Consider the following 15,000-nt stretch of genomic DNA (forward strand, 5'->3'; position numbering starts at 1 on the left):
GACAACTAACGAGACCCGTGTTCAGAGGACGAATGTGTACGACCCCTGACCCCTGACCTCTGACCCTTGACCTCCTCTCCCCAGTTCTCCCTGTTCAGCTCCCGCTCCACCCACCGGCACCCCGTCACCCAGCCTCCCCCCTCCCCGTTCTTCACCTCCTCCTCCTCCTCCCCGCCGGGGCTCCCGTCCGGGGCCCTGCTCCCCAAGGACCCCGTGCACCTCGCCTCTTCCGCCGCCTCGTGCTCCTCCTCGTGCACCTCCTCCTCCCTCAGCAAGGCGGAGTTCCTGGAGCGCGTGCGGCGCAGTAACCAGGCCTGCCAGCAGGGGGAGTACGCGCTGGCCGTGCGCCTCTACAGCGAGGCCCTGGCCGCGGACCCCCAGAACTGCATCCTGTACAGCAACCGCTCGGCCGCCTACCTGCGGCTGGGGCAGTACGGCACCGCCCTGGACGACGCCCTCAAGGCCCGGCTCATCAACCCCAAGTGGCCCAAGGTACGAGGCGGCGCCGTCCGGCCGTCGGACCGGTGTTGGGCCTTTCAGTACCTTGGAGGAGTGTTTTGTGTTCTACACCCGCGTGTGTTTTGAATAGTGTTTTAGATCTCACTTTCTACTTCTCCTTGGATATTTTGGTCGTTCTGATGTAGCACAGATTTGGTTCGGTTCTGCCGGAGATAATACTGAGGTATTTCTTGGCATCGTTGTAAAGCTTTCGGATACTTTCATGATAGCACTGCTGGGTTCGGGTCATTGTTTATATCTGAGAAGGAATTGTAATGGCCACACAAATGATCAGTCTAAATTAAAAATTACAAATGCAGAATAAGTATTCTTTTATGCATTCATGTATCGTTCTATGGCCCTGTCGCTTCTATTGTGGTATCGTTCTATCGTTCTTTCATACTATCATACTATACGTTCTGTCCTGCTATCCGTCTGTCTTTAAATCGTTCAATCAGTAGCTCAATGAGCTGCTATATGGGTTGCTCATTCTATGGAATCTAATTATCGAAAATCAACCCTAAAGTGACATCACAAGTGGGAGATTCTATGATGAAAAGTCAACCTACTTCTAGACCACCAGGTAGGCAGGTTGGTTGATCATCTGGGAGGATGCTCCCACTAGTGATGTCACAGAGGGATACATTTTGAAAATGGCTTGTAATGGCTAATTAACATCACACCTAGTGGGAAACTATAGACCCTTTGAAACGCATAGGTTCTGGCATGTACAGGGCCCAGTGAGTTGGTTCTGGGTGGGTTGGTGTTCTTAAGAGCGGTTCAGTGTGGGAAGTAGACAGGGAGTGGACCCAGCACTGCTCGGCTGCTTCGGTCTGGACATATGTGGCCAGGCCAGCTCCACTCCACTTCCTCTCTCTGTCAGAGAGAATGGACGGAAGTGGGTTTGGATTGTGTGTGTGTGTGTGTGTGTGTGTGTGTGTGTGTGTGTGTGTGTGTGTGTGTGTGTGATTGTGTGCGTGCATGGTGTATGTGTGCTTGTCTGAAGTTAGATTGCATGCTTGTTATTTTGTTTTCGAAACCTCCACCAGACCATTGAGTTTGGCATACAAAGACAACGGCTGCAGCATTTGTGTGTGTGCATGTAAGTGTATGTGTGTGTGTGTGTTTGTGTGTGTGTTTTGGTGTGTGTGTGTGTTTTAGCTAGTGTGTGTGTGTTGCAGCTACTTTGTGTCAGTGTGTTACGTGTATCTTAATGTGTGTAGTGGTATCATGGCAGGCCGTTGCTGTGTGGGCTAAGGGTCGTAGCAGAGGTCAAAGTTAATGAAGTCCCTCAGAGAAAGAGTCCTTGGATAGAGAGATTACTTCTGCTTGGGCTCCCTCTTCACGGCTCTGTGCGGCGTCAGGTCCCCTTTCTCTGCCTGCTCTCCTTTCTCGGTTTCCTTTCGTTTTTTCCTCTTTACAAATTGTCCCACACTGTTTGGTCCACTTGGAACCACAAGTTCAAATACACACTCATAAACACACGGACACAAACGCACACACACACACACACACACACACACACACACACACACACACACGCACACACACACACACACACACACACACACACACACACACACACACACACACACACACACACACACACACACACACACACACACACAATCACACACACCGACACACACACATCCACGCGTGAGAGGGTCTTTGCCGCGGCTGAATCATTTGCGTCTGAATAAGCTAAAGTTCTACGTTTGTTCTTTTCTTCTCTTTTTTTCATTTTTTATTCATTTGTTTGTGGAATCATCCCATGACTGGAGCGGTTTAATTTCTTTGCTATTCAAATGAAGCCACAGCACATCAGCAAAGGAGGGCTTTGCAGGACAAACTTAAAGCCATTTTAGTTGACCTCTTTTGTTTGTCCCTTGTATGAATGTTCTATAAGCTGAGTTCCCTATGTGTGTGTGTGTGTGTGTGTGTGTGTGTGTGTGTGTGTGTGTGTGTGTGTGTGTGTGTGTGTGTGTGTGTGTGTGTGTGTGTGTGTGTGTGTTTCTGTCTGTCTGTCTGTCTGTCTGTCTGTCTGTCTGTCTGTCTGTCTGTCTGTCTGTCTGTCTGTCTGTCTGTCTGTCTGTCTGTCTGTCTGTCTGTCTGTGCGTGCGTGCGTGCGTGCGCGCGTGTGTGTAAACTACTCCGCCAGAGGTATGTCGGTGGGTTTCTTAGCCAATGCTTTCATTTATTCTGGATCTGGGATTTTGATCGTAGCCAGAATTTTCTAATTCTGTGGCATCTGGTGACCTTTACAATGTGAAGATAGTGTGTGGTTCAACTATGTAAGAACCTCCTCAACATAGAGAGCATAGCAGGGAGCCTGAGTGGGCTGTCACCCGCCCGGACCCAGGGTTACGTGTTTGGGAGGAGGTGTGTGTAACCTATGGCGACTACTAGCGTGACCAAGATGCTATAAGCCTCAACCTGCTGCTGCTTAAAGCTAGGGAGAGCAATTCAGAGAAACCAGCCTGAGTATGCTAGATTTTGAAAGTGTGCAGCCGTATCCATCAGGCCGCTCCCCCAAAGCACGTGACTAGCTCCCCAGCTCCAGCAGTAGGTCTGCCTCGCCTTTTGAAAGACCCTGGTCATGTGCAATGAATACACGGGCAGTGTGCACAGCTACCGGTAGGGAGGCAGGAAGACTGGCAGGCCAATCATTTTATTCGGGCTGAATGAAATGATTGGACGGGCTTATTACAGGCTACAGATACAGATAATTATTTTTTTTTTCTGTCCGGATGTAATGAGAACAAAAAGAAAATTTACCAAAAAGCTTAAGATATAAATTGCCTACCCTTACTTTAACGACATGTATCTGAACTCACTGTAATTGAATGAAGCTAAATTACCACATAATAACACTAAGTCCCAATCCCATTTATACCCCTTACCCCTTCCCCTTACCCCTTCAAAACAAGGGGGAGGGGTAAGGGGAAGGGGTTAGGGGTAGAAATGGGATTGGGCCTAAGTATAGACCCTATTCCCAGAAGTTTCTTCGTAGGGCATACTTGCCACACCTGTGTCGGCCCCGCGATCAGGCCTCCGTGAAAACGGTCTGTCTGATCTGACTCTCCTCCCCAGTGTTCGCGGAGCAGAGACCCTATCAGCGCGCCAGCAGAAGGTTGTACTTCAGAGCGAGGAATCCTTCCTGGCGTGCCGTCTCTCTCTGTGAAGTGAATGCCGACCAGATGGTCCCCGGCGGGGCCTGTTCACTGTAACGGGGCCCTCAGGACCGGCTACCGCTGAAGGCCGGCCTCGGCCCTCCTCTGTCATTACCTCCTCTGCTCCTCAAACCACACGCTGCCAAAATATTATGCACACAAGTTCAGCTGTGTGTGTTTTAGTTCTTCTTCTTTTTTCTCTCCGTGGGACGAGTCTGTGTATGAATGAGAGGGGTTACAGTCGGTCGTAACCGTGGCCTCCAGGAATCGATGCCTTGCTTCAGTTTTGTACCGGTAGTGCGAGGCATTCACGCCAGGGTTAGGGGTTCAACTCCCACTCGGGAGCCACCCCCCCCCCCCAATGCTAAGAAAGTATGCACTCATGTAAGAGGCTTTGGATAAAAGCTTCCGCCGAATGGCGCCGTACACACATAACCTTTTAAAGAGTTTTTCCCTAAATTGAGTTGGTTTTCTGGTCGGCGTTATATCGCCCCAGTAATTACGATGTTTTCCTTGACCTGCGGTGGCCGTTCTCAGCGACGGCGTGTCGCGGAGCCGGAGGAGGGTTAGCGGTTCATTAGTGTTAGTCCCCGGAGGGAAATGTGGCATGTGTCGTTTTGTTTGTTCCACTCCTTATGACATCATAATACTGCTGGGCTGTTCCTGCGCCCGCTGTTGTTGTTGTTTGTGTGTGGGAAGCGAACAATAAAATAGAGGATGGTTAAGCAAGTTTCTGTGTGTGTGTGTGTGTGTGTCTGTGTGTGTGTGTGTGTGTGTGTGTGTGTGTGTGTGTGTGTGTGTGTGAGAGAGAATGTGCACGTGTGTTTGTGTGCACGCGTGTGGATGGATGTGTTCAAGTGTGGATGGTTGTAATTAACTAATTGAAGGTAATAGCTGGTCCTAAATTGAGCGTAAAGAGGTGTGTGAGTGAACATTGTGGTCCTTTCCTTCAGGATGTCGTCATGGTTATTATCAGATGGGTTCAGCCTCCAAACCTCTCTGACCAAGGGCGTGGTAAAAGGGTCCAATGGGTGGTTGGACCTTTACTGTTAGTGGTTATAATTGGCTGTTCATTGGGGGTGTTGAATTCCATGATGCAGTGCTCATGCATTGCTCCCCCCGCCCCCCTCCCCACTCCCCGATTGTTACCTTGATTTTAACCACAAAATATCCATCGATAAACTTAACCTTCTTTAACTGAAACTAATAACTGAATAACTATCAATTTTGACTTTGTTCATAAACATAGAAATCCTTAATTTATCCAATTATATTCATCACGAGCATTTATCATTTCCAACGCGTCGTGAGAGCCAGACCATCGACACAGTGGCCAACTGTATTGATGGCATTGAGCCACGACCCTTAAGATATTGCTTGTTTAATATCGAGTTAGCCACTAGAGGGCAGTGTTGACACATCAAGATATTAAAAACCTATGGCGACGATCTCAGGATCGGAGTACACACAGCCTTTGTGCGTCTGTGTTGACCGTAACTCATGACCGACAGATCACATGAGTCTTAGCAACACAATCAAACGCAAACATGACCAATAAGTCATCCAAAGATTTTTGTATAATGACAACCAGGCCTCCTTGCTTCAGCAATTTTCCCCATGGATTTATTCTTCTCACTCCCACTTTTCATAGTAACCACACTGCCATAAACATGGATGCATAGATATAGCACTCCATCATCACTGACTCTGGTCTATAAATGAACGTGATACCTTCCACACATCAGCAGAAACAGCATCTGTTAACATGCCCATGGACAGCATAGAAATGTCATCCTAACATAAAATAACATAGCATAGCATCACATAACACATAGTAGTATAGCATAGTATAGTAGTATAGCTATATTGTATGAAACAGCATTGCTCAAGGTAACATAGCATAACTTAAACATAATAGAACATGCTCTATACCTATAGTATGATATAATATATCATGGCATAACAGCACAGCATAAAATAAAATAGCATGACATAAGCTTAGCTTACAATAGCATTAAATAACATGCACAATGGAGTATAGTATAATAGCATAACAAAATGTCATAACATACTGTAACATTGCTCATGATAGAATTGACAGTTTTGTGCATCTCAATGACAAATGCAAACAATACTCTCAGTTTCGATAAAACAATTTCATAACTTAGCAGAGCATATCAACCGCTCCATTCACATTTTACACACCAGGCAACAGGGAGCCATGACGTAGGCTGGCGCATAGAAAGTTAGCAGTGTGCTGTAACCAGGGCTCCGCAGCTTATCACAGCACTCACGCTCGTAAAACATCTGCTGGGATGCAGCAAGACCCCGCCAGATCTGCTGTCTCAGCAGCCGTCCTCCCCCATGCTCCTCTAAGTGTTGACATCTCTCTTCCTTACCGCTGCCGTCCTGCTGGCCGACATTAACACGGTGGAGACGGAGGTTAGGCGGGCTCCAGAACCTGCAGGGAGGTGCTGGTGGTGAGAGCTGCACACCAGGTGATCCTAACTCAGGAGGGTTTCTTTAGTGAATTGTTTTCTGTTCGTGGGATTCTGTCTGCTAGTCAGTCACTTTCACTGCCAAAGACAATTTTGATTTTGCCCATGCAATGGATGTATCAAAGTCCTTCTTCTCGTATGTGCCTGCCTATTCAAGTCTTTCTAAAATCTCAAAATGTGTCCATTCAAATCTCTATAGAATTGCAACACCGATCCATTCAAAATTGTCTTTATTCTCAAAATGTTTCAATTCAAATATCTTTTGAAACTCAAAATGCATCCGTTCAAAATATGACTATAACTCATCTATAATCTGTCCAGGTCATTCCAGGTTGTCCTAAATTGATCTGCATGTTCCTATACTGACATCACTAGTGGGAGGGTCCAACCAGACGTTTGACGGACAGGTTAGCCTACCTGTTTTCACAGTCCACAGGGACCAAAGGCCAGGAAAACCCCGTCTGACTCATGCAGTCAACTCCCAGCCTGTGGGTACTCCAAAAGGAGATAGCATTAACCAACACACTAATGGACCTTCTCTGGTTTGGCCCCAGTAGCTCATCCCGCCAGCCTCGCGCGCCTGCCATGTCTGTTTGGCACAGGACCCCTGGAGGAGCTCCAGGGGTGGCTGTTTGAGAAGGTTTGGAGTTGTTAAGATGTTGAATAAACACGAGTGTTTGGTTTTTCATTTGGAGAGGAAGAAAGAGTTCAGCTTTTATTCGACGGGGAAAGGGAGGTATGGTGAAGCAACGATCCACACACTGAAGACTCCCCTCTTCTTCACCGTTCTCTTTCTTTTAGTCCATTCTCTGACTTTTTTCTCTTGTCCTCCCTCTATCTTCTCCTTTCTGTCCTCTCATCTCCACCTCTCCCCTCTTCTCCACTCCTTCCCTTTCCTCTCCTCTCTCCACCTTTCCTACATTCTCTTCCCCTCGTCTCCTATCCTCTTCCCTAATCTCCTCCTTTCCTCTCCAATCTGCTTCTCTCCTCTCTTCTCCTCTCTCTCTTTTCCTCTTCTCCTCTTCTCTCCTCCACTCCTCTCCTCCCCTCCCCTCTCCTCTCCTCTCTCTCCTCTCTCCACTATTCGCTCTCATCTCCTCATCTGTTATAACCTCTTCTTCATAATTCTGTTTCTCAACAATGTAACCCATCTGATTTTCAAACAACAACGGAAACACTGCTACAGACCTTGATCTAACAGTCCTATACAGGTTTGATTTCTCTGTGCTGTGCGTGTCAGGGTCTTCGTGCTGTAATCCAGATCCTTATCACAGTCAGCTCTATCAGGTCTGCTCATTAAGATCCAATCCATTATTTAGGAAGGCATCGTCTGACCAGATAAAACGTACAGCGGTATACAAGTGGGACTGCGACTTGTGTAAGGAGATTACAATAATGTTAGAACACAGTTTATAATTAAAATTAAAAGACAGCCTCTCTTTCGGAATAGCTCCTCATATAAAGTTATTTAATGGGGATGTACTTGAATGTGAGATGTTATTGTGTCTCGTCAAATTAACAATCAATGGCTTGTTTTTATACCTTTTAGGGGACTCAGTAAACATTGCATGTTAGTTAGTATAGTTCAGTTAGTCAGTTAGTTTGGGTTGCAGGCAGTCAATTTGTCAATCCCTTCCTCTGTTCTTCATCACATGCTCCTCTTCCTCCCGGTTCTTCATCACATGCTCCTCTTCCTCCCTGTTCTTCAGCACATGCTCCTCTTCCTCCCCCTGTTATCTCCAACATCTTACACCAGCGTTACATCACCAGTTCATTGATGTTGTGTTCCTCGGGACAGATAACCCACAGTACAGTGGATATGTCAGCCACTATAGAACCTTCTCCAGCAGACTCCTCTATACTGAGGGCATCCACTGTCTGGGAGGGCTGAGGAGACCTTAAGCATGATCACTACGCTGACAAACTTTGACAAAGTAGCTGCGTTTGGAGCTGCTTTTCAGGAAAGTCGTCCTGTCATCAAGAGGAAAGCTTCTCTCGCTGAAAAGAAAATTACATGTATTACGATGTTATGTTATAATAGTGAACTTCACTGTTGGCAGTAGATGAGATTTGACGTGTTTATATCTAGAGAGAGAAAGAGAAAGACGCACATTTTCTTGAAAAAAGTTGACAGGTGTTCTGAACAACTGTTTGATCTATCATGAATCTGGTGTTGCTGTGTTTTTGGGGGTTGTTTGCATTAGTTTGCTCACACACACACACACACACACACACACACACACACACACACACACACACACACACACACACACACACACACACACACACACACACACACACACACACACACACACACACACACACACACACACACACACATCCACGGACACGGACTTGGACACACATTCTCACAAATACATACATACATACATAGACACTCGCACACAAATCCCACACACAGAAATTAACGTACACACACACACACACTCACACACACACACACACACACACACACACACACACACACACACACACACACACACACACACACACACACACACACACACACACACACACACACACACACTCACACACACAAACGCACACCCACACACACACACTCAGTGCTTGGGAGTGTAAATTTACCAGAAAGCTACACTGTAGTTTGTAGCTGCAGATTTAAATTATTAAGTAGTGAACGACATGCAAATGTTTAAAAAGTGTTCAGGGGGAAACAAACGTCAAGATTTTTTGTTTCATTACGTACAAGAGCATAAGAAAAATACTATCAAATTTGTCAAGGTAATGTTTAACCCTACGTAAAAAGCCATACATTGAAAAATATCACAGTCGACAATAGGAATACGAATCAATCGATTTGAAACGTTTACTGTTATTAAAGTAGTTAGTAGTAGTAAGAGACACATAGAGGGAGGGAGAGAGAGAGAGAGAGAGAGAGAGAGAGAGAGAGAGAGAGAGAGAGAGAGAGAGAGAGAGAGAGAGAGAGAGAGAGAGAGAGAGAGAGAGAGAGAGAGAGAATGAAGGACAGCTAGAGTGAGAGACAATAAAAGAGGGAGGGATACAGAAAGATATTGAAAGAGTGTGAGAGAGAAGAATGAAGGCGAGAGAGCAAATTAGAGTGGGAGTGAGACAGTGAGAGTGAGAGTCAGCGTATTAAGGAGAGAGAGAGAGAGAGAGAGAGAGAGAGAGAGAGAGAGAGAGAGAGAGAGAGAGAGAGAGAGAGCGGGAGAGAGACTGAAAGAGTGAACCCTATCAGCGTGCGGTTCGGATTAATATTTCAAGGTTTCCAGCTCAACGCCGCTCGCTGCTTCTCCGGTCGTCAACACGTTAACAGGCTACCTGTCCCTGCGTGATAACCGCTCTGTGCCCGGTGATATGCGTGTCCCGGTTCCATACAGAGAGTTGAACAGTTTTAACCAGCGACTAGAGTCTTAAAAGGTGTGATGACAGCTGGATCGGTGCTTCACCTGACTCCGATATCAATGGAGTTATTAGTCCTCAGGCGACCTGTGAACCAGAGGTCTCTTCGGTTTAAGCCTGTTTTTGTGGATGTTCATGCGTGAATGTTTTGCGGATATGCCTCGTTGACGCTCAGATGCCGGTTTATTTAACCCCATGACGTCTCTGACAGTCGGAAAACTTTGATGGTGGATCTTTTTGGTTTTCAAATATGATGAAATGGCAGCCCCGGAAAAAGGTAATTTAATTAGTAGTTAAATATCATTTGAGATAACCGTGTTACAGCACACTTAGGCCTACTATAATGCAGAAGTTGAATAGTGGAACTGTGGAAGCATTCCGAATTCCACGGTGGAATTACTTGGCAAAGCCTATTTTTGTTCGGCCAGTAAAATAGTTTGAAAGCAGATTCCGTGTTATTTTTATTAACAATTTCCAATTTGATGAGAAAATTGCTCTAGCCTACATCGTACTATCCTTTACACTCATATATCAAGTACATATTTTATTTTAGAATATGAATGCAGGTTACAGTTTAAACGGTTTATGGCATTCAAACAATATTCAATTACTTATTTGAGGAATTGTGAGACTGTATCGATATCGCGACGAGTTTGCTCGGTCAGCGGCGCTAAAGCAGCTGTAATGACGACACTAGAATCAGCACTAACATTTGTGACGTCAGATATAGCTCAGGCATAACATCACAGAGCACGAAGAGTAACTATCCCTGAAGTTAATGTTTTTTGATGAATGGAGTCTGATTAGTCACTTAGTAGACCTATCAAACATGCAAGGGGCCATGTTACCTTGAACAATTAAAATGAATCCATGGGAAATAACAGAAGGGGAATCATAACACAATAATCTTACATTTGTCTGTCTGTAATCTGTTATAAAATGCATTTTGGTTACATGTCATTCATGCCCTGTACGTGGATGAATATTCTGTTTACGTTGCTCATGTATTTGATTGTTATTCAACATTATGGGAATTCTAACACAATTGCAAATTAAGCAAAATGTACGTATGTAGTTGCATTGATGTATTGACTTCATATGAGATACAAAACAACATTAATCAATTTAGCAGTCAATACTACCAGCCATTTGGTACGGGTTTGATTTTGTGTGTGTGTGTGTGTGTGTGTGTGTGTGTGTGTGTGTGTGTGTGTGTGTGTGTGTGTGTGTGTGTGTGTGTGTGTGTGTGTGTGTGTGTGTGTGTGTGTGTGTGTGTGTGTGTGCGTGCGTGCGTGCGTGCGTGCGTGCGTGCGTGTGTGTTCGCTGCTATGCGTGCATGTGTGTGTAACTAAATCAAGATTGAGTTTGAAGCATTAATTTCACTAGTGGATTCTCCATAGTTCAATGGAAGAGACTCAATGACTGACTGAACTCATGTTTATTTCAAGGGGTATCAGGGGAACAACACTTGTTTATCAAAACATTCCCTTCCTCTGCCCCCCCTGCCCTTTAGTAGACCTCCTTATTGGGGTGTTTGACTGTATACTCACAGGAAACATTCTAGATTTAAAACTATTTGACTGTGACCATACCTCACTTAGCTTCCAACGTGCTATCGCTATGTTGCTTAAACCATCTCCCTCAGATGTATCAGTAGTCACCCAGCTAAAATATATGCTAGCTTCAAGCTTTGAATTTTATTTTATGAAGCCTTGTTATAAAAAAATATACACTGTGGCAAAGGAATACACTATGGTTATAATAGTATTTTATAGCATGTCGTTTTCATTTTCATGTGGTTATTAAGCAGACGCTTTTATCTAAAGCAACAAGTCAGGCTGATAAAAATCTGCATTTCATTTATTTTTAATTCTTTTTTTTTATAAGTGGTAGTCAAGCTACAAATCAGGGATAGGTCGTTAGTACACATCAACAAAGGGCCATCTCACTTCACCATAGCGCTTGAAACAGGTTAACCTAGCCTTTAGGACCACCAATGGTCGTGGTTTGTTGCCAGCCTTGAGAATACCTCACATAGATATTGATGCCGTCTTTATGACTGAAGAAACAGAGTTTGGATTGAATACTTAATTACATCAATAAAACTGGACACATCTGGCAACCGGAGGACCGGCTTGATTTATAAAATACCCACATTTTATATTTTGCTGTGTTTGCCTTAACCATGTGCTATGTTAAGCATCAATCCGTTGGTCCCTGGGAAATTACTTTAAAGTATGTAGAAGTTAACTTTTTGCCATTGGCCAAACCTATTTTTCTTTGTTCTCTTTGTGTTTGTTTTCTCCCTGTTTTGTGGCCATGTTTTTATGTCTCGTGCCTGAATTATATTACTACATTTGTGAACAAAAGAGCTCAACAGTCCACATTGGAAGAATCTAAAATAATCCCTTCTATCCCTTCTATGGGTTATGGGGACAAACCCAATATCTATAAATGGGAAACAAGTACCCTATTCAATACCCCCGTTCATTTTATGATATGTCAATGAAGATGTTGTATCTATCGACACATTTCACATGCCATAACTCGGTCTTACGACCAAGTCTTTGTACAAAGCATAGTGTTTCGTACCATCTTGGAAGTATGAAGCACAGAACTAAGAGTGCACGTACCAGAGTGCACGTATTCACTACATAAGTAACAGTGCACGTACCAGAGTGCACGTATTCACTACATGAATAACAGTGCACGTACCATAGTGCACGTATACACTGCATTATTAGCAGTGCACTCACCAGAGTGCATGTATACGGTACATTATTAGCAGTGCACGAAACAGAGTGCATGTGTACTTCATCAGATAATAAGAGAGCATCATTGTAGTGAACAGACCTCAGATGTTTTATTGAAATGAGCAGAGGTGTCTCGGCGATGGAGGATAAAAGAGAAGGTGTAATGTCTGGCTCATTAACTTGCTCCTTCTCATGACCAGTGTGTGTGTGTGTGTGTGTGTATGCATGCCTTTCGTGCATCTTATCCTGTCTGACAACCCACTGAACTTGATGTATTATTCCTTTAATAAACTTCCATCCAACTAATATGGAGTCATATGAGTCTCCCCAATAACAATAACACTTAAAAACCTGTTTTATCAGTAGTTATTAATATTTTTTTTATCAGAATAAATAGTATTGAATGTATCCTTATTGATAGTTTGATTTGCTGCCCTTGTCTATGCTTTAGTCGACTGTAAAGCATCATCTGAGCTCCGCCATCTGTCCTATCGCTACATCACATCCACAGTGTGTTGCTTCAGCCACTTGTGATTGTCTTGACAACACACACAAGTAAGTGGTTATGAAGTAACTCCTGTTCTAAAGCTCTGAACACATGATGAGCTTTCACAGTCGGCATTGCCAAGGTTTCCCTGTGGACTTGAGCGTACACACGAGCTAGCGTTGAGGCGAGGCTGTGTGCGGTGGAATGCTCAGATTCTCTGCCTTAACACTCTGCACGCAAAGTACAAACTGTTTAATCTTGGACCACGGTTGACGCTGACACCTCGAAGTCCGTCTGATCAGATTAGCGTTGTGTTTGACTTTCTGTAACCAACAAAGTCTGAATAGCAATGGCTTCCTCATTTAAAAAAATAAATAAAAAATATTGAATGCATGGGTTATGAGTTGAAAGCATGAGTTGAAGTCTGGTCTGTTGGACTCCTCTACCTAGTGCCCGGCGCTTTACTGGACGTGGACACGCATCATGTGTTGAGTGCCTAGGTCATATAGGTCTATAATTAGGTCTAAAGTGGGGCTCCTGGTTTCTGAGCGGCACTGAGCAGGAATAGAAGAGTGGAGGTGGGGAGAGAGAGCTTGAGGGGAGAGAGTTGTTGCACCATTTTCACATTGTGAGTGTTAATTACCCTATGGAACACCACCATTAACAATGATTGTGTTAAACAGCATTACAGTGAGCGCTTGCTTTAAGTCACTCTGGATAAAAGCGTCCACCAAATGACTAAATGTAGATGTAAATTATAACCATAGACCTGTTTTGTATGCAGAGCCGTTATTGGGAATGGAATAATGTATCGTTTATTGACAGAAAGGGACGCAATAAAATGACTAATGATTATCTCGCAAAGTTTGTTCAATACAAAACTGTTTACCTCCGTGCTTCATGCATGATTCCCCTTTACTCAATAACTAAATATTAAGCTCTATGCTTCTATTGAAATACCAAACTACTCCAAACACACAGGTACAATCAGCGGGGGATATTGACCCGGATAGAATACATATCAGAGTATTTCGCTGAGCGTTCTCCTCTCACAGCAGAACCCCTGGAATGCTGTACTCCAAATAAGCGTCCTTATGGAGAAGAGAGAGGGCTGCACTTCTGAGCTTGTGTCAGAAGGAGCAATATCCATTTCAGTTACATGGGTTCACCGGTTAGAGAGGCAGAGACTTCTGATAGAGGGGTATCAGTTAATTATGATAGGATTCCAATAGTGCTTTGTCAAACACTTCGACAAAAAATCAACAATAGGCGTCTCGTTCCGGGGACTATTAACGGGTGTAAACAACTCAGAGGAAGTAGGAGAATGGAAATTGCGTTGTGGTAAACCGGGATAGTATTACAATTCATGACCCGCTCTTAGCCTAGAGTACTTGACAGTATTTTACATTATTTTTCAGCAATTCTTCTATAATCCAACAAGATGGGCAGCACCCACAGTTTCCCAACTGCAAACCTGGCAATCTCTTCATTGGATTAGTCAGGCTCAATGAAAGGGCTCTCTGTGAATACATTTGCACTGCACACACACGCACACACACGCACACACACACACACACACACACACACACACACACACACACACACACACACACACACACACACACACACACACACACACACACACACACACACACACGGACACACAGATTGTAGAATAATCTGTTTATCTTCATTTTCAATTCTAGTGATCGAAAAAGTAAATGGGATCTTACATACCCCCCCCCCCCCCCCCCCCCACCACCACAACTAATTTACAACATTTCTTAATTTGTCCAAAAAATGATGTCAAAGATAAATTATCAGAGAATCCTCCTTAAATGTTATGTAAGCCACAAAAAAAAAAAAATCAGTTGGAAACGGTTCGGATGTTTGGATGTCACGAAACTTGCAGGCAGAAATTCGCCAGCTAATACAAATGTTTACCTACCCTTTATGCTGTATCCTACTTATCTCACCCATGCTTTTATTTTGAAGGGTGAGAGGTAGTTTTTACGTTGACTCAACATTCTTAAAGGTCCCTTGACATGCCAACAGGTTTGGTGTGATTAGTCGTTACAAGCCGTTTGGAAAATCGGTCTCTTATGACATCACTAGTGGGCGTGTCCACCTAGATGTGTGACGGATAGATGAGCAACGTTTTCTACAGTCCACTGGGTAGGCTGGTAGAC

The 15,000-nt window shown here is 44.3% G+C and overlaps 1 protein-coding gene across 1 annotated transcript in view; it reads left to right on the top strand.

Moving 5' to 3' along the window:
- ttc28 (tetratricopeptide repeat domain 28) overlaps nt 1-15,000 on the top strand; it is a 49,943-nt gene that overhangs the window by 3,013 nt on the left and 31,930 nt on the right. The window contains 1 exon segment of the mRNA XM_060038473.1: nt 85-492. Within this exon segment, the coding sequence (XP_059894456.1) occupies nt 85-492 (408 nt within the window).

This window comes from Gadus macrocephalus, chromosome 19 (assembly GCF_031168955.1).
Source record: "Gadus macrocephalus chromosome 19, ASM3116895v1".
NCBI lineage: Eukaryota > Metazoa > Chordata > Actinopteri > Gadiformes > Gadidae > Gadus > Gadus macrocephalus.